The sequence below is a fragment of the Sorex araneus genome, chromosome X (assembly GCF_027595985.1).
Source record: "Sorex araneus isolate mSorAra2 chromosome X, mSorAra2.pri, whole genome shotgun sequence".
Taxonomy (NCBI): Eukaryota; Metazoa; Chordata; class Mammalia; order Eulipotyphla; family Soricidae; genus Sorex; species Sorex araneus.
In genome coordinates this window covers 79,042,356-79,065,904 of record NC_073313.1, presented here as the reverse complement: position 1 = coordinate 79,065,904, position 23,549 = coordinate 79,042,356, and the positions used below count along the sequence as shown (strand labels likewise).

The window sequence follows — 23,549 nt, the reverse complement described above, 5'->3', positions numbered from 1 at the left end:
ATGTACTTCTCCCTGCAGCTTTTAAAGGGATCCAAAAAGGATGGGTACTACAGGGATAAAGATGCCTGCATTTACATGCGGTCATAACTCTGGACTGAATTTCTGGAACTTTATATGGTTCCCTGAGCACTGGTGAACCAAGCCAAGAGTAGCCTCTGAGCATAGCTGAGTGTGACCCAACCCTCTCCTAATTTAAACAGAGGGTTGGAAAGGCCTGAGTGATAGGACAGTGGGTAGGACATTCACCTTGCACACAGCCCACTTGGGTTTGATTCCCTGCATCCCATATGGTCCCCCAGGCACTGTCAGGAATGGTTCCTTAGTCCAGAGCCAGGAATAGCCCCTGAGCATCGTTGGATGTGACCGATCCCCACAAAATAAAATAAAGTCATAGGAACAACTGCTCTCCATGTGATGCCAATGTTCTGGCAGTAGCTAGTGATGTTGCAAACACTGAATGTTCTAAAGGCCACTCATCGGGGTGATAAGTAGTTTTCCACAGTAAAAGGAGACACCTGAATCTTTGGCCTGAGTTCCAAGCACTGTCATGGAGAAGAGTCAAAAGCACCTTGATGTCCCATAAGAGCAGCTGTCACAAGTCACCCACTGGCTGCATCAGAGGGGCACCAGTGACTTTGTTTCCTATTTGTAGAACTGGCTGCTTGCCTGTTCATTGTCTGGGAAAAACTGGTGCCCCCTTTCTGTCATCCACACACCCATATTTTGTCATGATAATGAAAAGATAACTTGTTTCACTTGCAACTTTTATTTGAGAGAACATACACATTCAATATGGAGCTTATATAAGTGTTTCCATGAGACACTTGTGCAGAAAAACATCAGAAACCCATCTGTAACAGTGATTGTCTCTGCCTTCCACATATGGTAGTTGGCATATCCAAGACCCCCATAACCCCCTCAAACCTATAACAAAAAACATTCTTCTCTGAAAAGCTAACTTTCACAAATGCTGGGAATTAGAATGGTACAAGGGGCTGTTTTAAATGATGTGACTCAAACTCATCAGCACGAAGAGAGTGCCCTGAGTTGACGTTATTATTTTCTCAGGAGTCCATGGAGTGATTTTTGGAAACACTGTGTGTCTTGTCCATTGTAGACCACCAAGAGTTTGGCATTGCCCAACATGGCAGGGATAGGGCTGGCTGGTGAGCACAACACAGTCAATACTGACAACATCTAAATAGAGCCGACTGACAAATGTCACAGAGCGTTTCCAAAGGCGTGTCACACGTTAGGGGATTCTCCACATTCTGGGGGATTTGAGTGCTCGTGCAAATATGGCAAAGTTAAACACATAGACAACAGTAAACTATCTTGCAACCTTTGGTAACAGTTGGCTGGAAAGAGTCGACCAATTGCCCCTTGTGGGCAATCTGGGATCCCTGCATTAAATTCCCTACCCAATCGAGTGCGGGCTGTGAATTACCATGGAACTATTAAACACTTTAGGTTTCTAGTACATTCGGAGTGAAAGTATTACTTTGGCGCAGATTGTTTTAGAAGCTCAAGAAAAACGACCACTTTAATAAAAATGTCTCCAGAACGCACTCACACCTGTTGCGCCGGAAAACCCAAGAACTGAGACGAAGAAATTGCACGTGAAGGCACCTGTATTTACTTGAAACCCTAACTTGAAGAACGGCGTCGTTGGTGGTTTCTGTTCCTTCTTTTATTTCGGCTATGCTATCTTCATATTTCAACTAGAGGTGGCTAAATGTAGAAAGCTGCTCGCTCCTAGAGGCAGCACCCGGGCATCGTGAGCATTACTTATCTGCGTGGAAAAAAAATGAAGGAAAGCCCTTTAGAAAAGCCCTCACACCACAAGGCCCCGGCCTGCCTGCTGGGTAGGCCTGGGCACCTATCACATCGGTGGTTCCTCATGCACCCCACCCCCAACTCCAAATGGGCCAAAGTTGACTCTCGAGTAGAGACCTTCTCAAGGGAAGAAAATCCAAGGTCTTTGGGGGCCAGAGAGATAGTACAGACGGTAGGGTGCTCACCTTTTATGAGGCCATTGTGGGTTCAATCCCTGGAACCCCATATCTCCCCCCCTTTGCCCCGCCAGGAGTGGATGCCTCAATGCATCAGAAGCGTCCCTTGAGCACCACCAAGGTGTGGAGCAAAACCAAATTTAACCCAAACCATAACCACAAGAAAAAGAGACTCAAACGTCTTTGGGAGGTTGGGGTAACATCACAGCCCAGAGGCTAATCTGAGGTTCCTTCAACTAGCCTGCTGCCTTAAGCTAGAAGCTGTGCGCTGTCCGGCCCAGAGCAATCTGAGGGAGCTGGGGTTTGAAAGAAGCAACCCATGTGCAGGAAAGAAACACAGGACATAGTTGGAAGGAATGAAAACCACGGACCTGCTTACAAGTAACTTAATGGACGATGTCAATAGTTGACATCAATCCTAGATCCCACCACTGTCTTTACCCTCCTTTCTGCAGGGGCCAGGGCAGCCCTCAAAGGTTGGCTGTGTTTCCAACCCCGGGCAGCTGATGGTATAACTCACCTGATGAAGGACTGCTCTTGCCATCGTTTGGTAGATTTTGGCAAACTGACAAGGACCCTCTAGGATGATATTTTTTGATATGGGCTGCACGACGTATGAGGGTTTCAGTGTCATTGGACATATCAATGACAGTACTACAGTACCACTCCTGTTCCGGGGGGACTAAGCTTTTTGGAGAGTCCAGACTTTTATTCGCTTCTAGTGATTTGCCTTTGATTGATCTGCTGGTGGTGGCTCTTTTGGACAAAGTTCTAGAAAGAGAGGTTAGGGTTAGAACCCTAACTATTCCCAAACCAAGAGTGACTGTGTGATAAAAGACCTAAATGACCTTCCTGGAGGGAGACTCGGACACTTGTTGGGCAGGAAAAACCCAAGAACTTAAGACATAGGAGACTTTTTACAGGAAGCCAGGAAGGAACTTGACCCTTCAATTAGCGGAAGTGACAGTCTCCCGTCTCTTCAACCTGTTGCTGGCCAATGTTCAGGGAGGAGTGACGGCTAACGTGGAATCCCTCCAGCTCCCTCTCCACACCTTCACTGCACTGCTTGGCAGGCTCTTCCACCCTTGGACCCTGCAGTTAGTGTCTTCTCAAGCAACCATCTTAAGGTTTCTTGGCAAGAATCAGTCCCTGCTCTTTTGACATAAGTAATATGTCCTAAGTAATGTGGGGACATTAAAAACCGAGACAATGAGACCTGAAACAGATACTGAGGTGTACAAGTTCCAGTGGTCACTTACTGTCCCCGCCCCTGCTATTACGAGCCTTATCAACCACTGCCAACGGAAGCCCTGTTTGGAGTGAAATATAACTGAGGTGTGTGACTCCGGGCCCTGCCCTGTAATGTGTTAGCAAACAAGGCCAAGAAGCGCTCCAGGCTTGGATTCTGCTTGCCTGGAAATGAGCTTTCCCTAGCAAAATACCCTGGGCATTGTTTTGTTTCTGTCCACGTCTGGGGCAAACCAAGAGTGCTATCAGCAATTCCGCACATCCTGGTGAGAATGTCCACCACCCCCTGGCCAGCGTCCTGGGCCAGCCTCACTGACGGACTCACCTAGCCCCCTTTGTCATTGCCCCTGCGCCTTTGCTGCTCATTGGCTGGGCAGACTTCGCACCACAATCGAAAAAAACTCTTGTTCCTGGACGTAGTTGAGTAGATGTGGGGTCTAGGAAAATCAGTTTGGTGGATTTCTTGGCGTTCCGCAAACGTATTGGGGGTTTCAAAGATGTCTCTTCACTACTAAGTGAAGCTAGGGAGGGGAGAAGAAGATAAAATGGGATTTTGACAGGAAGCGCCCAGCAGTACATGCATGGACCAGACCCTAGGAGCCAGGCCTGGGCTGAACCCTCACTGCCCATACCCCCTAGTCCCACCCCTAGCTTTGCAGTCTCCCTCCCACACCCCAACCTTTCCTCAAGGCTTTAGGTCAGGGGTCGCCTCGACCTTTCTTATTCCTGCAAGCTGGCACGCATGAGCAGGTCCAGTGGGTGCCTTTCTGCCATGTTACTCTATAGGGACCAAATGACATTATATTTTTTTTTGGTTTGGGGGCACATCTAAGCAGTGCTCAGGGACCACTCCCAGCTCTATCAAACTGCTGAGGACCGAAGGCAGGCCTCCTGTGTTAAGCCCTCTCTCTGGACCCATCTTCATGGCCTGCGGCCAGCGAGCAGCAGCATCACTGGGGCTCCGCACTGGCTAGGGGCCGGGTTGCTGTGTGAACAGCTTGCCCGCCCCACTACCAGTGGGAGGCTAGAGGGACGCCACAGAAGAGTTGCGAGGGCACACCCCTCATGCCACAGCCTGCTGTCCTCACGCAAGGCGGAAATGGAATTCCACCTGGAGTCAGGCTGAAGGCCCACAAGGCTGGGCAATGCCTCACAAGCGGCGACGCACTGGCCTCTGCACCAGAGTGTCTGTGGAACCTGCCGGGTTCCACAGGTTCCAGCCACCAAAATGAGCTTCCCAGGTACCAGGCGGGGCTCTCAGCATTATGCTGGAATCCCAGGCCCACGCTATAGCATGCTTCTCAGATACCCAAACTGCAACTCTCAGTCGGCACAATGCCACAGAGCTCAGAAGCAGAGAAGCCCCTCAAGACAGGCCTGGGACTCAAGTGACTATATGAGTTCAGCATGCAAACCTGATGAATTTCTGTCATCCGACAAATCAGTTTCACTGTCCGACTCCTGCTCGTCATCGGCTTCATCTTCATCATCGGCATCCTCAGCTTTGCTCAGAGTTCCTGCAGCCTAGGATGGAAATGGAGCACAAGGACATGACGATTCCGTTGTCCTGACTGTGACATTTACTATTTGGGGGATGGAACCAGGGCCGGTGGCAAATACAGCAAACACCTTAACTCCTGTACTCTCTCTAGTCCCTGACTTAGATATTTTTTTTTTGTTTTTTGGTTTTTGGGTCACACCCGGCGATGCACAGGGGTTACTCCTGGCTCATGCACTCAGGAATTACTCCTGGCGGGGCTCGGGGGACCATATGGGATGCTGGGAATCGAATCCGGGTCAGCCGCGTGCAAGGCAAACGCCCTACCCGCTGTGCTATTGCTCTAGCCCCCATGACTTAGATATTTTAAAGGTGACAGACTTCACTGTTGGAGTTCAGTTAGAAGACTGAAAACTATCTAACCTGGGCCAAAGAGATGGCTCAGAGGGCGGAATGCATGCTGGAGGCTTGGGTCCTATCCCCAGCGTTACACGGTCTCCCACGCATCACTGGGAGCCATCCCAGATCCACCCCACACCTAGCCTCTTTGGGGCCTGAGAGATAGGACAGCAGGTAGGGCACTTGCCTTGCAAGCAGCTGACCCAGCTTCAATCTCCAGTACACCAGATGGTCCCAAGCCCCAGGAGTGATGCCTGAGCACAGAGCCAGGAGTAAACCCAGAGGGCCACTGGATGTGGCACAAAAACTAAACCAAAACCTACCCCTCTGGGGCACGATGGGAGGCACAAGTGAGATTTCAGACTGAGAGAAAAACACTCAAGAACAAGACACATCCCTGGGTGAGGGTCATGGGAAAATGGCTTTGCATTGGCAGGTGGTTCCAGCCCTCCCAAGTCTTAGCTATGCCAAGGAAAACCTCTCAGGCCAAGGGGAGCTTTTGGATGATCATTGAGATGGTGACTCCCAGCACTTTTCAGTCATGAAATCTCTGTGCAACGGCCAAAACAGGGCAATTATAAACAGACAACATAACGATCTGTGCAGAGGGTCAAATGGCACATAATCTAGAGATAAAGAAAAGCTCTGAGGGCTGGAGCGGTAGTACAGTGGGTAGGGCATTTGCCTTGCACACGGCCAACCGGGTTCAATTCCCAGCATCCCATAGTGTGTCCCGAGCACCGCCAGGAGTAATTCCTGAGTGCATGAGCCAGGAGTAACTCCTGAGCATCGCTGGGTGTGACCCAAAAAGAAAAAAAAGCTCTTTGATATGTGTGAGCTATATAAAGATCAAGGGAGCTGTAAAACTGGGGTGAGCAAACACTAATAAGCTAGAGCCCAAGAACACCAAAAAGAAAATTAAAAAAAAAACTTGTTTGTGGAGAAGTCATGCATGTGAAGTAAACATATATAGGTATATACACATACATACACACATATCCAAAGAATTTATAAGGCACAAATCAGTAAGAAGGCTAAGTGGCCATGGGTGAGGGAACCAACTCGGAGCTATAGCACACATTTCACATGCGGGAGTCCCCAGGTTTGATCCCAAACAATGCTTAGGGAATGCATAGCCTCCAACACCAGCTGTGGAGCCAAAACAAAACAAAAGAATGCCCTGATATCAAAATGGGTAAAGACCTTTACCAAAAGTGAATCTCCAGCAGGTAGTTTTTGCCTCGCACACAGCCAGCCTGTGTCCAATCCCCGGCATCCCATATGATCCTATGTTCACTGCCAGGTCTGAGCCCCAAAAACAAAACTAAAAAAGACCAGTGGATCTCCAAATGGCCTGGTGGCCTATGGGAAGTCCCTCCATTTCCATTAGCCATTAAAAAAATTACTGAGGTGCTGGAGTGATAGTAGTACAGCAGACAAGGCATTTGTCTTTCATGCTGCCAACCCGGGTTCAAATCCCAGCATCTCATATGGTCCTCTGAGCACCGCCAGGAATAATTCCTGAGTGCAAAGCCAGGAGTAACCCCTGTGCATTGCCGGATGTGACCCAAAAAGAAAAGTATATATAAATTGATAGATCTCATAGTGTGAAAGTTAATAACTTCAATCTAATGGATAATAGTCTTGAAGACAAGCCATAAACTAGAAGGTATCCAACTAAAAAAGTAGAACTAGAGGGGCTGGAGTGATAGCAAAGCTTGTAGGGCGTTTGCCTTGCACACGGCTGACGCGGGTTCGATTTCCAGCATCCCATATGGTCCCCTGAGCACTACCAGGAGTAACCCCTGAGCATCGCTGGGTTTGACCCAAAAAAAGCAAAAAATAAGGAAAGAAAGTAGAACTAGAACTCTGAAGGCCCTGTAAGAAAAGGAGAATGGACAATCAGCCCAGAGCTTTGTTTTGTTATGCTGGGGTACATACAGAGGGGCTTGGGCCACATGCGGTGACGGTGCACGAGAATTACTCCTGGCTCTGTGCTAACGGGTAAGTCCTGGCAGTAGCTGAAGGACTATATAGATGTGCTGGTGATTGAACTAGGGTCAGCTGCATGGCAAACAAGTACCGCAGCCTAGAGTTTCGAGTAAAGAAATCTCTGCAGTATTTCATATAGGACAAGACAGGAAAGAGAAATGAAGAGACGAAAAGATGCTCAAGCCTTTTAGCTTAATAATTGGGAATGGAAAGGTCTATTTATACTGCACCCCTGGGTTAGAGCAGTGGCAGCAATAAGAGGAAGCAATGCTGGCAGATGGTGAGAGTGCGTGGGGCTACCTTTGATGGGATCCAGTCTGTCTTTCTTGTCCGCTTCATTATCTCCTCGATCCTCTATATACGAGGAAAAGAAATAAAAATTCAACCGTGAAAACAGATTCAACCAAACAGTGGTCCTGCAGAAGTTGATGTACTTGCAGTTTCCAGAAGTGACTGCTCCCAGCCACTGACACCAGCCATCTGAACTGGGTTCAAGTCCTGTCATCTAGAGGAAGCCTTGCGGACTGACAGCTTCCCTCAACATGCATCTGGCTTCTCCCTTGCATTTTTGCAGTGTTGAAAACCCACTACAGAGACTAAGCACATAGGACTGTGTACCAGTTAGAGTTTGTGATATTAACTGGAGTGGCACAGACTGTAACTGGCGCTATGAGGTTTGGCTACACAGGAAGGTTAGCTAGATGTGCTAACGTTCTTGCAAGAGGCCATGCATCACCTCAGCCTGGACCAGGAGAGAGGTGAACCACACAAAATGAGACCTGGGTCGACAGCCAGCACCGAGGCAGACTGGAACTTCTCACTCAATAGCGCCAATTTTCGGTAGGGCTGGTGGCACTCCTATGCCCATTACAAGTGACTGCTTGTAGCAGCTGTGTGCCCCTGGACTCTTGCTTGACCAAGCAAGCCACCACCACTGCGGCTGGACACGAGGGTGAAGGATGGTCTCGCAGAGAGGAGACTCTTTAACATAGGAGCTGGGGCCTTAGATAACGAGAGAAGAGTGGGAAACCCCACCAGTGGACAACATGTCTGAAATCATCCCAAACGACGCTTTGCTCCATGGGCCGAATCTTGTTTTAAACCAAGTCGCAGACCCCCCTAAGACAGAGTCAGCGAGAGAGGAAAGATAAGAGTACCTACCTTCTTTCTTTCTAATCTTTCCTTCAAATTTTGTAACATAATTCTTTCGTGCTCCTTCTTGCGTTTGTCCGCCTCTTCCTGAGCTTTAGTTTTGGCGTCCCCTTTCTAGGAAATTCGTATAAAAAGGCCACTTAATCTCAACATACCAAGAGAACACGAGTTCAAACTTTTAACAGTGAAACATTTTTCAGGACAAAAAAATGGAACTGAGGCCGGGGAGAGAGCACAAATGGCAGAGCATATGCCGAGCATAGGGGATGGCAGAGTTCGAACCCTGGCACAGACTGATGGGGTAAAGCAGCAGTTACCACTGGGCCCCAGGAGAACAGTATTAGGCCAAACACACAAACCAGTAGCCCATGATGCTTCCAAATAAAAATCCATTTGATAAAGAATGGAAACTTTTGATCAAGGGTACTGTGTCACGATGTGCGGCGTTCAAGAAATAGCAGTCTTTCAGAGCATCAGCTCAACTAGATGAAACTAGAGAAACTGATCTCGAGGACTGAGAATGTAAGCCGTGGGGCTGGAGCAATAGCACAGAGGGTAGGGTGTTTGCCTTGCACGCGGCCAACCCGGGTTCGATTCCCAGCATCCCATATGGTCCCCCGAGCCCCGCCAGGAGTAATTCCTGAGTGCATGAGCCAGGAGTAACCCCTGTGCATCGCTGGGTGTGAGCCCCCCCAAAAAAGAGAATGTAAGCCGTCCCCTCCAGGACCTCTGGGTTACCGTTACAGTGACGCCAGACCACTACCACCTAAGAGCAATCCATTCCCATAGGACAGGGCATGTACTCTACCACTGCGCCACATCCCCAGCCATCTCAGAAGCACCAAGACGAGTCTTTTTGAGGAATTCAGTGATGCCATGTACAAGAGGAACCGGGTAAACAATACACTGAAACTGCAAGATACATTGGGGCAGGCTGATCACACAAACTGAAGATCCATCTGGCAATTGGGATTTACAAGGGTGAGACATACACTGAAGGAGGACTGGGAAGAATCACACAGGGCTGGGCAAGCAATTAGGAGTTCCTGAAACCAAGCTGGAATCTAAATATGGACACACTAGCTGGAATCTTATTAATACGGACACACTAAAACCTAATTCTTATTTTTTCTTTTTTGGCTTTTTGGGTCACACCCGGCAAAGCTAAGGAGTTTCTCCTGGCTCTGCACTCAGGAATTATTCTGAACCTGAGTCGGCCGCGTGCAAGGCAATCAATGGCCTACCCACAACAACATCACAACAAACCTAACTTCTTAACCTAGCAAACCTCCTATAGTCTCACAGCTGAAAGTGTGGCATAGCTTTAATATAAACTTCTTTACAATTTCCTGTAATTGTTTGATAGAAATCAATACTCCCAGAAGTTGTATAACGTTTTCTCAGCAAAATCTATAATGCCCCAAATTGTTTGCCATAGAGACAGGGGGAGGGCTAGGGGTGGGGAATACTGGGGATGTTGGTGGGGGAAAATTGTTTGCCATAGAGGCAGGGGGAGGGCTGGGATAGGGGGCGGGGATACTAGGGACATTGGTGGTGGAAAATGTGCACTGGTGGAGGGACGGGTATTCCATCATTATACGGCTGAAGCTCCAACATGAAAGCTTTGTAACTATATCTCACAGCGATTCAACAAAAAATTTAAAAAAATTTAAAACTGCTAGGGCTGGAGCGATAGCACAGCGGGTAGGGCATTTGCCTTGCATGCGGCCGACCCGGGTTCAATTCCCTGTATCCCACATGGTCCCCTGAGCACCGCCAGGGGTGGTTCCTGAGTGCAGAGCCAGGAGTAACCCCTGTGTGTCACCAGGTGTGACCCAAAAGGCAAAAAAAAATTTAAAACTGCTTATCTATAATTTTTTACGTTCAGCGTTTGGTTCTCTTAGAAAAACATTCTAGCATTTTGCCAACGGTGGCTGAGAAAAACAACCATGTTGGCTCCTAGCTCGACTCTAATGTAAAAGCGACAGACGGCGCTGCATTGGCGCATCATCTTTTGTGAATGCAAAAAATAAAACACAAAAAAGTTTGCTTGCCACATGCCACATTTTTATCTTCAAGGTGTCAGTGTCCCCTTGAGATTTCTGAAGTTGCTAGAGAACCAGGAAACCTATGGCAGTACAACCTTTTGATTGTCCGGCTCTGAGCTTCCTGTGGCTTTAGCAAGCTCTTGCTTCTGTGGAGCATCAGCGCTCTTCTGCAAGTCAGCTTCATCAGATGTTTGCGGTTGAGAAGGTCCATCCTCTCTGGGAACCGCCAAGTCTTCCTCTTTCCTAGTGAAGGAATGAAATGACGCTTAGTATTTATCTTGGTCTTGATCATACGCAGCTCCCATTTACACAATGCATTTCCTGTTACTACCTAGAAGAAACTACAATCCCCTACCACCCTATCGTTTCTCATTCACAATCCAGTTACTACTGGAGAGCTGATAGCAAGTACCTTGAGCTCGATGGTAAATTCAGAACTGGGGCCACAGCCAAGCTTTGAGTATGATCTTCTACCGCATCCTTTTGCAACTCTTTCTCCCTCTGTTCCCGAATGAGGCGGCGTTTCTCAGAGAGTATTTTAGTAGCCTCTTCCTTATTAATGACACCTGGGGTGGCTTTATTACCAAGGTCGGGGTCTAGTTTAAAATAATTTTAAACAGTTAGTTTTGGAAGCTACCTGTCACCTCTCAGCTCAACAAAGAAGTGCTTGACAATAACCAGCATGAGAAAATATGTACAGGGCACTGGAGTGATAGTACAGTGGCTAGGGCATGTGGCTGACTTGGGTTCAAGGTCTCCCAATTCCTGAGCGCAGATCCAAGAGTAAGCCGTGAGCATCCCCAACAAAAAATAAGTAACAAAACCTGTAAACAGGTGATCATATAAAAGGTAAAGCAAACACGGTGCTGCTCCCCAAAGCAAGGTTGACTACTCCCAATGACTTTCTTGGGGGCTTACCTTGGGGCACGGACTTTGGTTTAGGAGTCACTTCTCTCATCCTCTCATGTCTATTTATGGTGTTTGGTATATACAGCATCTGCTGCACAGGTGTTACTTTGTAAGTCAAAGAATACTGCGCAGGTGACTTGAACATCACAGGCGAAGGAGGACACTTCGGCTTGCTGGGAAAAATGGGAAAAGTCTGATACAGTGCTGGGATACAAGCGTGTTCATTAAAAATTTGGTGTATAAAGTAGGTTATCAACTCTTAAGAGTTTTAAGATAAAATCAACTGAAAAAATTCCTTGATATTAACATTACCCTGAATGCTACATTCTTTCACGTAGGATGCGACACTAACCTGATACGAGAACCACCTACAGCGAGGGATGGTGATGCATAGCACGGGTTGTTCGATGTTAGAAGCTTTTTGACAAGATGACTGGCGCTCATTTCTGTTTTCTAAACACAGCAATGCAATCAGTTAAGATTACAAGTACTTACCATCCTGTTGCTGGATTTGCTTCTTCCTGTAGCTGGGTTTGCTTTCAAAAGAAAGTTATTTTGAATAAAATACAGAAAGATACTTTGAATAAAATGAAATGAAACACAGCTACCTGAACTCCCAGTTTACCTCTCATGCATCAGAATTAGGTGCTTATTCTTTAAGTTCATTATTTAAAAAAAATAATTTGAAAGAAATTTTTCATTTAAAAATCTTATTCTAGTTCTATACCCAAATTAAGGATCTGTAATATTTCAAAGCTTGTAAATACAGTCCATACAAATTACCATAGCAGAGCAGCTTATTTATTTGGATTTTGGGCCACACCCAGCAATGCTCAGCAGTCACATGGGATTTAACTTGGGTCAGATGTTGGCCAGGCAAGCACCTTACAAGCTGTACTATTTCCCTAGCCCCAATAGGAGAGAATTTTATTTATTTTTTACTTTCTTTGGGTTTTGGGCGACATTTGGTAGTGTTCAGGAATCACTCCTGGTGCTACACTCAGGAATCACTCATGGTCATGCTCAGGGAACCATATGGGATAACCGGGGACTGAACCCGGGTCAGCCACATGAAGGGCATGACCTGCTGTATTAGCTCTCCGGCTCCCAGAGCTGAAAATTTTAAATGACTGAAGTTAAGGATGCCATTTCATGAATTTTATCAGAGAATACTATAATAAGCTGCTTATGTTATGAATCCTAACCAACATATCCACCCACAGGCACATCATATTAGAAGAAAACAGAATTTGGGCGCTAGAGCAATTATACAGTGGGTAGCGAGTTTGCCTCACACGCGGCCAACTTGGGTTTGACACCCAGCATCTCATATAGTCCCTCGAGCACTGCCAGAAGAAATTCCTGAGCACCACCTGGTGTGACAGAAAAGGCCAAAAAAAAAATCAAAGCAAGCTTAGAATTTAAAGATACTTGGACAAACCTGTCGAGTGTTCTTCATATCAGAAGACGGCCTGGCGATTTCATCAGTAGCTGATTCATTTAGCTGGTTCGTTTGATCCGCAAACTGCACATGGGGCAATTCCACAGGATGTTCTGGAAGGACCTCCACCTTCACATCCAATGGGATTTCTACCAGACTTGCCTCCGGTGATACCTCCACACTTACTTCAGGAGAGGAGGTACCTAGACTCACCTCTCCTGATGAGTCAATGCTCACCTCTGGTGACGGATTCACACTCTGTGCCTCAGAGGATTCTGTACTTACTTCAGTCGAGGGGTCCAGGCTATCACCTGGCGATGACTCCGAACTGACCCCAACACAGGCTGCCAAGTTGGTCTCGCAAACTGCCTTGTCAGCGGATGATGTCAGACGGCCATCTGGGTTGAAGCATTCTCCTAGTTCGATAGCAGGAAGCGATGCGCGACTCATCTTTGATGTTACTACCTTTGAAGTTACTTCCTGACTCGGGGATGCTACTTCCATACGCAGAGATGCAGAGACCTTGAAGGTCGGAGGAAGGCGACCTTTGGCAGGTTCTTGTGCTCGGGATTTGCGGGGAGCTTTTCTGCCAGTTTTATTATGGAGTACGTTGGTACTCTTGCTAATTGCTGTTTGGTCACTTAGGTTGGATGTTCCGGGCTCAGGCATAGAGGGAATGACGATCACAGACTGTAGCTCATGACTACTTCGACTACGATTAGACCGTGCCATACACGGAACTAAGGCATGAGTGCCTGTACATAAATTGAAGACAAGAAAGTAAGTAAACAATCAATGGTTGTCAGAAACACATCACTCAACAGTATAAGGTCACGGAGAGACAAAGGAGACTGCTTATGAAGAAATTCTAAAGATTATACACATTATACGAGCCTTTAGTGAACTGGATTACAATCCCAAAACAGAAGCTTTGCAAAGTTGGTACTTCCCAACAACAGAGACACTATCAAAGCAACAGTTCACGAGAGAGGAGAGTAAGATACTTCTCTGAAATGAAGCTAGCAAAAAGTTTCTATTTTAATCACGCTATAGTTCAGAATGATTTGCACAGAAAATTATAAGACCATCGATACTTCTTAAGAAGTATCTTCACTAGGAAGGAGAGGGTGGATGCAGAGTGTTAGCATGAGGAGATAAAAACACTATCTGTAACTACTTTGGACTAGAATCCTTAAAAAATGTATTCACCCATATAAAAAAAAGTAAGATCTAAATCAGAATACACAGAATCTCCAAGTCCCTTTCAGTTTCAACAAAATACATTAGTGCTTTTGCACATTGAGGACTTATAATAACCACAAGCATGTGGAACACTACCAAATAAATGAGAAAATACAGGTAACCCTGAAGATATACTTTTTTTGACTAGTCATTTTTATGCTCTTAGAAAAATTTATAAAGCGACTAAAATATTAGTTTATAAATAATAATTCTACATTTAACTCTACCAAACAGAGGAAGACAAGAGGAAGACAAACTTGTAAGCCCAGATATTTATTCAGCATTTTGAAATTTACGTATTAGTTTGGTGAAATTGCTGTTAGCTGGTAACAATACTTACTTGATAAATCAGACTATAGAAAACACTAAAGCAAGACCTTCCGTAAGATGAGCACGAGGATGCAATTAGAAAGACAATTTGGAAGGATTGGAAAATTCATTGGAATCTACAAGAAGCAAAATGCCTTCAAGTAAGTGCAGTGGTTTTCAACCTTTCTGTAGATGTGAAATGGCACCAGACTATGAAATGGGACGTTGAAAACTGGAAACTGCCCTAGTGCATTTAAAAAACACCAAGATGGTACTCTTTAGGAACTTACATACTAAAGATACATCATGACCTCACACTAAGACCCGGGTATTGACTCATACAATGAAAACCTACTTGGCCACAAATGGTTCAATGTGCTCTCTCCATGGATGGAAGATACCTTATGATGATTTACAGAACATGCTCATTCAGCTGGTACTTTCAACATCAGTTCCAAATAACCCCAAGTGTGGGGTAAGAACTCTCACTTGAAACTGGATTTCAAATCCAGTCCTTTTTAACATTACTGACATTTACAGATCTTAGGAAACTGCTAATTCAAACTATGTTTATGCTTCACCATAATTAAAACCCACAAGTACAGGTAACCACAAATCTTAGGCTTTCTACCCTTTTACCTAAATTCTTTCTGGCGTTAGGAAGTGAAGCTGAGCTTTTGCTCCTTGTTATCATCACTGACTTCCTTGGGATTCTCAGATGATTGAAAAGATTACCCTTTCCTAAATAATAAGAACAAAAAAGGATTCAATTTAAGGTCTAAACCACACTGCAAAAGTAGTGGCTCTGAGGGTGACGCAATAGGATTGAACATGACTTGCTACCTGATCAGACTACATTTTTAAGGAGAAGTATCTTAATAAAAGGATACAGCACACCACAATAACCCCAGGAAAGAATTTAGTAGAACCATACATGTTCCAGAGAGCTCATGTGTAAACATTTGTGCATGACCAAAAAGGAAAAAGAAAACAACCCATGTTGGGTATGGTTATGCCACCGACAAGATCAAGTTCACTGCCTGAAGTCCCAAAAGACAAATCCTTGTCCTAAGTTAATCTTTTCATCCTGAGCACTGATCCAGGAATGCCCAAGCACTGTTGGATATGTAAACAGAAACAGCAGCAAACAAAACGCAAGAAATTAAAAATAACTAACCAGGCGGTCTTCCAGCAGGTTGATTTTTATCAGAATGCTGTTGAGTATCCGTGCATTTTCTATTTAATGATGAACTCCTCTTACCCATTTTTCCTGGAGATCAAGGGAAAGTTATTTTTTAGAAAGTTCAAGAGTAAGCTACCTTTTCAGATTAAAAACGTCTTCTTTACTCTCATTTGTAAGTAAGAATTAATTATAGGGGCTATCGCACAGCGGGTAGGGCGTTTGCCTTGCACTCGGCCAACCCGGGTTCAAATCCCAGCATCCCATATGGTCCCCTGAGCACTGCCAGGGGTGATTCCTGAGTGCATGAGCCAGGAGTGACCCCTGTGCATCGCCGGATGTGACCCAAAAGAGCAAAAAAAAAAGAGAATTAATTATAATTATTACAGGGCAGATTACAGGCTTCATTTGAGTTTGAGATGTGGATCTCTCTGAATTACACAATTTTCATTCCAATTTAAAGAGATTTCATGAAAGTAATTCATAGTATTGATTTTTATTTTCCCTGGGATCATTAATCATTCACCACAGTATTCATCATTTCAGAATGGGCAAAATACTGTACCTTTAATTTATTTCACAAAGTATCTTCCACACATACTTCCCTGTACTAAAAACTAGTAGAGAAATGATTTAAAACATTACTTGAAATTGCTCCTTCAGTGAAATTTAATGGACTACCACTTTAAAAGTCATCACCCATCTCTTCTTTTTCACATATTATATTAGGATGGTAATGATTACTTATGTCTGGCTAAGAATGTGCCTCACATTTACAGCATATGCCTCGAATAGGTGAGGCACTGCCAACTAGAAATCATTCCATCCTGTTAAAATTATACTATTTAAATTAAAAGGGAAATGTTTTGGAAGCTGGAGATAGTACAGCAGGTAGGGCACTGGTTGCCTAGCATGCAGCCAACCTGGGTTTAATTATCATCATAATAGCCCAGCATCCCATATGGTCTCTGGCATTGTAAAAAGTAGGAAGGGATGAAGGAAGATGATAGGGAAATATTTTCCAACCATACCCAACCACTGCTATAAGTTAATTTAGAGAGCCAGCACCACACACACAAAAAGAGTAATAACTATCACCACCTACTGAAAAACAATGTGGCAGTGCTCCCCAATCTAAAGAAGTGGTACAATGAGGCCGGGGATGTTGTTGGATGTGGCTCTGGAGGGCCAAAATGGTTGAGAGGTGAATTTCACCGGTCCCTTTGGCAACTCAGTATAAAGGTATTATGAAGACCAAAGCAAAGGTAGCACTTAGGGCAGAAAGCTCAAAATCTCAGGTGGACCTGCAACCTCTTACACTAAGAGCCAATATCAAATCAGCAACTTAAGGCTGCCTCAGTTACCATCTTTGGTGTCAGCAGCGGGTTTCCCTTCAGCTATAGGGCCTTCCCAAGACCATCTTTTCTTGGAGTCCACGCGGCTGTTACTGCGGTCAACAATGCGAGAGAGGACAGCTTTGTATCGCTCCTATTCAAAAGAAACGCCAGGAAATATTTACATGTTCATTCCATTTCACTAACACAAGGCGTGAAGTTCCTACTTTTACAGGATCACGAGTAAGATCTGAAATTCTGGTCGTTAACTATGGAAGTTTTAAAATCTTTGATAACTCAAAACAAACTGTGTAAAACCACAAAATCTCAATCAATGAAAATGCCTTTTGAAAAAAAGACAACTTGGATAATGGATGCGGATCACAACTACACAAATGGGAATGCCACCTGTGAAAACTTCTCAGCCCTCTGCTAGAATGGCAACTTTTAACAGCCAGGATTTTTATTCTCCTGAGTACAACCATGGTTTCTGACCTCTGTCCACACAGAAGTCTAGCAGGAGAAATGGAGTTATTCATATCATCGCAATTCTTAACATTTACCATATGGTGGCATTTTAAAATTTAAATGGTCCTAACCAAAGGTTGTTGGAAAGCACCTAGAAATCCAAAAAAAGTGTAGCAAAAACTAAAAACATTTTCACCCTAATCCTATCCTATTTCCAAATACACAGTGGCTCTGCACTTACTCTCCCTCCTTCTACCCCCACATACTAAAAACTATATGGATGCCTGAGAGAGAGAGGGCATGGCAGCACATGGAAGAAGCAGGCAATGGGACAGAACAGTCAGCACAAGCTTAAGGTCACAGGTACTCCGTGTACCATACCGAGGGGGACAGAGCACTCTTCCCAGTTTTAGGAAATTCCATAGGAGCTAAGTTTTCGGGATCTGACCAGAACAGGGTAAGGGCCTTTATTCACTTCCCAGGTCAAGAAGAAGGGAGCCTGGGGCTGGAGCGATAGCACAGCGGGTAGGGCGTTGCCTAGCACACTGAAGGACTGAGTTTGATCCCCAGCATCCCATATGGTGCCCTGAGCACCACCAGGAGCAATTCCTGAGTGCAGAGCCAGGAGTAACCCTTGTGCACCGCCTGGTGTGACCCAAAAAGAAAAAAAAAAGAGCCGAGGGGGCTGCAGTGATAGCACAGCAGGGAGGGTGTTTGCCTTGCGCACGGCCGGCCTGGGTTCGATTCCCAGCATCCCATATGGTCCCCTGAGCACCGCCAGGAGTGATTCCTGAGTGTATGAGCCAGGAGTAACCCCTGTGCATCGCCAGGTGTGACCCAAAAAGAAAAAAAAAAGAGCCGAGGCCATGGAGACAGCAAGGCAAGTCTATAAAAATGCTATAAGAATGTTACTTAGTTCCCAGAATCCCATATGGTCCCCTTAGCACCGCCAGGAATGATTCCTGAGTGTATGAGCCAGGAGTCACCCCTGTGCATCGCCGGGTGAGACCCAAAAAGAAAAAAAATGTTACTTGGTCTTCTTCGAGCTTCTGCTTCCTCTTCTCCTCAACAGACATCCTTCTTTGTTCATCTTTCTCTTTCTGCTCCTTCAGTTTCCGCTGTTTCTCCTCTACTTGCTTTTCATAGTAGATTTTTGCCTTTCTCTCCTTCTCCAGAAGCTGTATTTCTTTATTAGCTGAAATAGTCCAAAGTGTACAAGGCAAGAAATAATAGTTCAAATGTTATTTCAAAATAACCCATGGTAGGGGGCTGGAGCAATAGCACAGCGGGTAGAGTTTTTGCCTTGCATGGGACCGACCTGGGTTTGATTCCCAGCATCCCATATGGTCCCCTGAGCACCGCCAGGGGTAATTCCTGAGTGCAGAGCCAGGAATAACCCCTGTGCATCGCCAGGTGTGACCCAAAAAGCAAAAAAAAAAATAATAGCCCATGGTAGGGGCTGGAGCGATAGCACAGCGTGTAGGGCGTTTGCCTTGCACACGGCTGACCCGGGTTCGATTCCCAGCATCCCATATGGTCCCCTGAGCACCGTCAGGAGTAATTCCTGAGTGCAGAGCCAGGAGTAACCCCTGTGCATCGCCAGGTGTGACCCAAAAAGCAAAAAAATAAAAAAATAACCTAATCCAAGGGCCTCTTCATATTCCCCTCTTTACCCATTGTCAGCTTGCTAAGCAGGAATTGAGTCCAGTGAGGAGGCTTGCAGTGGGGGGGAGATGGGCACTGATGCTCCCCCACTGAAGCCCCACCCCCACCCCCACCCCTAAAGCCTAGACCACAGGGATGCAATTGTAAAACCCTCTCACAAAGAGCCACAGGAAGAAACAGGTCCTTGGCCCAAACAAAGAAAATCAACTCTCCATTTGAATGAAGCTGAGCAACTTGTTTTTTCAGTCGATTCAGAAGACTCTAAGGAAAAAGATCTAGCTAAGAAATGATGCATGTGTGATCACTCATTTTGCACAGAAATACAAAAATTACCCTTAAGCCTTGTGCAATCAATCAAATAAACAGATGATGCAAAACACCTTTGGGGGCTGAACAATAGGTAGGGCATTCGCCTTGCAAGCAGGCGACCCGGGTATGATTCCCAGCATCTCATATGGTTTCCCAGCACTGCCTGGAATAAATCCTGAGTGCAGAGCCAGGAGTAACCCCTATGCATCGCCGGGTGTAACCCAAAAAGAAAAAAAAAACACTTTGGGACATATCTAACATAAAATTCCGGTATTAAAAGTTCTTTAAAGAAAGGTCTAAAATAATATACCGTCATCTCGTCTTCTTTTCTCTTCTCTACGCTCTTTCGCAAGTCTCTGTTTTTCATCGTTTTTGAGGACAGATCCATCTAATACTGAAGGGAAAAAAAAACCTTTGTATTAGGAATCCAAATGTAAAGCTATGATACTCGGTCATGGAGCAATGCAGCCCAAGGACTCCTACTTGGTTTAAATGTCGACTTCATACTGGTGGCCGTGGTGGACTGATGTTGAAGGCCACTTTGACTCCGACGCTCTGCTGCAATGGCCTGAGCCGCAGCAACTAGAAGAGGAAAGAGACCTGATTAGATCGGAGTAGAAACCACAGCCCACTAGAACCCTGCTAATAGTGGGCAGCACCAGAAAGAATGCATATGGGGTGCCGACAAGGACTAAGCAGCTATCATGCTCGGGCAGCAATGCAGTCAGTCAGTGGTAGCATAGGCACAGGCTTGTGGATGCGTAGAAGCTACTGAATGATTAATGACTTTCAAGAAGTTTTTCCGAGCAGGCAAGGAATCAGGAAACATTTCCCCAAATCTAGAAAAGTTAAGCTTCTGTAATGGATGTGAGTGTGGAATCAAAGATATCATCCTGGGGCTGGAGCGGTAGCACAGCAGGTAGGGTGTTTGCCTTGCACGCAGCCGACCCGACCCCGCAGCATCCCATATGGTCCCCTGACCACCGCCAGGAGTGATTCTTGAGTGCAGAGTCAGGAGTAACCCCTGTGCATAGCCAGGTGTGACCCAAAAAGCAAAAGGCAAGACAAACGCCCTACCCTACCCGCTGTGCTATCACTCCAGCCCCTCCATTAAGCCTTTGTTTAAAGATTATTCTGATTCACAGTGGAGGTGTATAAAGGAATTTCTAGTGAGATGGCACCATTCTTAAGCAAACAGGAGTGGTTTACACAACATACATGCCCGCAAGTCTGTGAGAACAGGCAGAAATGTGATACATAAAATAAAAAAATACAATATTGGGGGGCGCAATTTAACAGGCAGTAAAACAAGCTAAAATCCCAATAGGACAGATTATGTGAGTTATCGAAGATGGGAAGGTGGAATATTTCAGGGGATACTATGATGGTATTTCTACAGTAAACAGGGGTTGGAGCAAACAGCTGTTACCAAGATACATAGGAGCCATTTTAGAGAGTAACTTGGAGAGCAACATCACCAGGGTTGCCATGGTGATCACCTTTTCAAAGGGAAAAAGGATTTTTTTTAACTTGAGAGGCCTACTAACTCAGGTAACCCATAACCCAACTAGACTCTTCTCAGCATCCAACTGCAAACAATTCTGTGGACCACAATTATCCTCTGAATTTGTTTCCAGGAAAAAAATCTTAAGTCTATAAACACTTCTATCTCTTTCAATCTCTCAATTCCACATCAAATCTGTAGGTACCCAACCCCATGGCATGATCTCTCTTCCTGAGGACCCTTTCTTATGTATTGAGGAGGTATTAAGTTTAGAATAGGAAAGCAAAGAAATGACAAAATAAGGCAGATTCCTGGAGTCTTTGCCTAAAGCAATCGCCAAAAACCAGAAGGCAAAGACAGACTTCAAAGTCTTAAACCCAGTCCATCTCTAGACCTTTAAGACAATGAAAATTTTAGTTAAGCTCCCGTTATTTAGAGCTGTGTATGTTACAAATGCACTGTTCAAGGTGTTTCACCTCTTTCAGCAGACTTCCCAGCTGATGAAATTAAAAAACAGCACATTTTGGACTCCATTCTCCCTCCCCTTCCCTCTCTCCATAGCACTTTCACTCAAAGCTGGTGCAAACCCAGCATACGATGTTTCCAATTCTATGAAAGAGTGTCAATTAGGGTTCTTGGTGAAGTCTTTTTTTTGGAAAGCACTGTTTCTGCTTTGATACACTGTGACTTCAAGGTAATTGTCCCATCCAAGGTTTTCAGACTATTCCCACCAGTCAATCTACATTTTTTTAAAAAAAGATTAAGTTATCGAGCATGGCAGTTCCTTTAAATCATTAAAATAAACCGATGGGAACAATCTGAATTTTTGTCAAAACTAAGGTGTCTAAGGTGAACCTTAATAGGGTGGGGACAGAGGGCAAATTTCCTTTCCACGAAAAGAAAAATGTTCTTGTTGCTCCTATCACGCATTCTTTAAGGAGTTGTTTTCATGTGTTTTATATTGTTTATAAAAAACTTAACAATCACCGCCCCTCTACATCAGCTTGTAACTGCCTATCAAAACCCCCTCGGGATTTTAAGAAAAACCCAAAGATCGTTTCCTCCAAGGAAACGGAGCCGGAAAACGGGCTCAAGAGGTGGAACCGTCTCCGGGAGTAAAAGCCACAGCGCCGCCGCCAAACGTTAGCAAACGATTTTCGGGGAGAAAAACCGTTGGGGGCGCGGAGAGCAGTTGAGGAGCAAGCATCCTTCGGGGCTGATCCCCGTGCGGCTCGCTCCGGGGGCCGCAAGCTGCGCCGCGGCTCGGCACGTGTTGCCGAAGAGCCGCAGAAACTCCAGGAACGAGTTTCGTCCCAACTTGGCGACCGACGGCCCGCCCCCCTCCGCCCGGCTCCCTCGGCCGTCGCCGATGCCCCTCAGCGGGGCGCGGCCGGTGACCCGCAGGACCGCGCCTGGGAAAGGATGAAAAGGGCGAGCGGGCGCCCACGGGCTGCGGGCGGACTTTCCACTCTGGGTGGGGGGCGTCCGGGGGCGCGTGCCAACCGTTTTCCCCGCTCTCCATCCCCCGAAGGCAAACGGGCCCCTGAACGGTCTGGCCGGGTTCAGGGGTGCCGTGTCGCCGCCCCACCCCCGCCTCCACGGAGCCCGTTACTTCCCCGGCGCCCCGCCCCTCCGGGCGCGACAGTGGGGCCATTGACTCCCCTCGGCCCCCCGGCGGCGCTGGCCAACCGACTCGCCCTGACCGTCGAGGCCCTTCCCCCCCCACACACCACCACCCCCCCCCGCCGCCGCCGCCGCGCGCGGTCCAGTCGCTAGCGGTTCCCAACCCGGATCGCGCGGCGCGACTTCAGGGAAAAGTTTTCGGGGCGCCGGCCGCGAAGTTTCCAGACGCCGCCCAGGGCCGCGAGAAAGCCACGTGGCGAGCGGGCCCGGGCCCGAAGGCTCCCGGGAGCCGCCTTTCCGCTCACCCATCCGCTCGCGCATCCCTCGCAGGGATGTGCCGCCGCCGGCACGGTCCGCCATCTTTCCGAGACGCCGAGGCACTGGCCGTTGCGAGCTCCGGGGCACCAGTGCGCAGGCTCCGGCGCGACCTCGGCGCTGGCTTTGGCCGCGCGGCTCCCCGCCCGGGGGCGGGAAGGGGCGGGGCCGCGGAGCCACCGGGTCTCGCGCCAAGCTCGCAAGTTCAGCCGCAGGGGCAGCAATGAACTCCTGCCTTGGGGCGACAAGTGACCCCCTACGCGCCCCCCACCTCCCTCCACCTGGCGTCGTCACTTTAGTTAGTGTCAGCAATTGCAGGAACTAACGACCCTCCGTTCCATCAGTCACGGTCTAGACGGAGTTCCTCTGCGAAGAGACCGAATCCGATGGCACCCTGTGGGTCATAGTGACAGGGATGGTTACTCAGGTGCTGGCTAGTCCACCCACAAGTTCTGCTTTACTTATATCCTCGAAACCCATCATCCGGGATCTCTGATCAGAATCAGGATCTTCAAAAAATAGTTAGAAAGGGAATTCATTCTTGACACAGTTGAGAAATATCGAACATGAACTGTGTCATAGATAGTGACTGTATTCAAAGGTCAGAATTCTCGCTTTGAGGAGGAGAGCTGTCTTAGGAAATGCGGGAGAAGTGAGCAGTGAACACCAGAATGCCTGAAACTTAAGATCAAGTGGCGGTGAAGGGTGGGAGGGAGACACGATCAGAAAATCAAAGAATCACACACATCACTCGCGTGTCTAGATCGTTGCATTTTAGTCTTTGAGCCCTTCTGTCGGTTTGAAAATGCACAAAATTTCCAGAGTGAACTATTTTCAAATCTAGGCAGTTTGACTTCACATCACTTGCAAACCCCTATCAGTTTAAGAATTAAACATTGAC

The 23,549-nt window shown here is 46.6% G+C and overlaps 1 protein-coding gene across 1 annotated transcript; it reads right to left on the bottom strand.

The window, feature by feature from the left end:
• Nucleotides 1-764: 764 nt before the first annotated feature.
• On the bottom strand, nt 765-22,721 carry MAP7D3 (MAP7 domain containing 3). Its single transcript, XM_055122240.1, has 17 exons — nt 22,639-22,721; nt 19,690-19,788; nt 19,517-19,600; nt 18,264-18,427; nt 16,795-16,918; nt 15,428-15,520; nt 12,700-13,454; nt 11,611-11,711; nt 11,268-11,431; nt 10,762-10,945; nt 10,445-10,592; nt 8,311-8,415; nt 7,450-7,503; nt 4,676-4,784; nt 3,586-3,781; nt 2,533-2,783; nt 765-1,792 (listed from the first exon to the last, which is right to left on the bottom strand). Exons 1-17 carry the CDS (start codon nt 22,691-22,693, stop codon nt 1,785-1,787), a joined length of 2,694 nt encoding a protein of 897 aa, XP_054978215.1. The 5' UTR covers nt 22,694-22,721; the 3' UTR covers nt 765-1,784.
• Between the last annotated feature and the right edge of the window lie 828 nt (nt 22,722-23,549).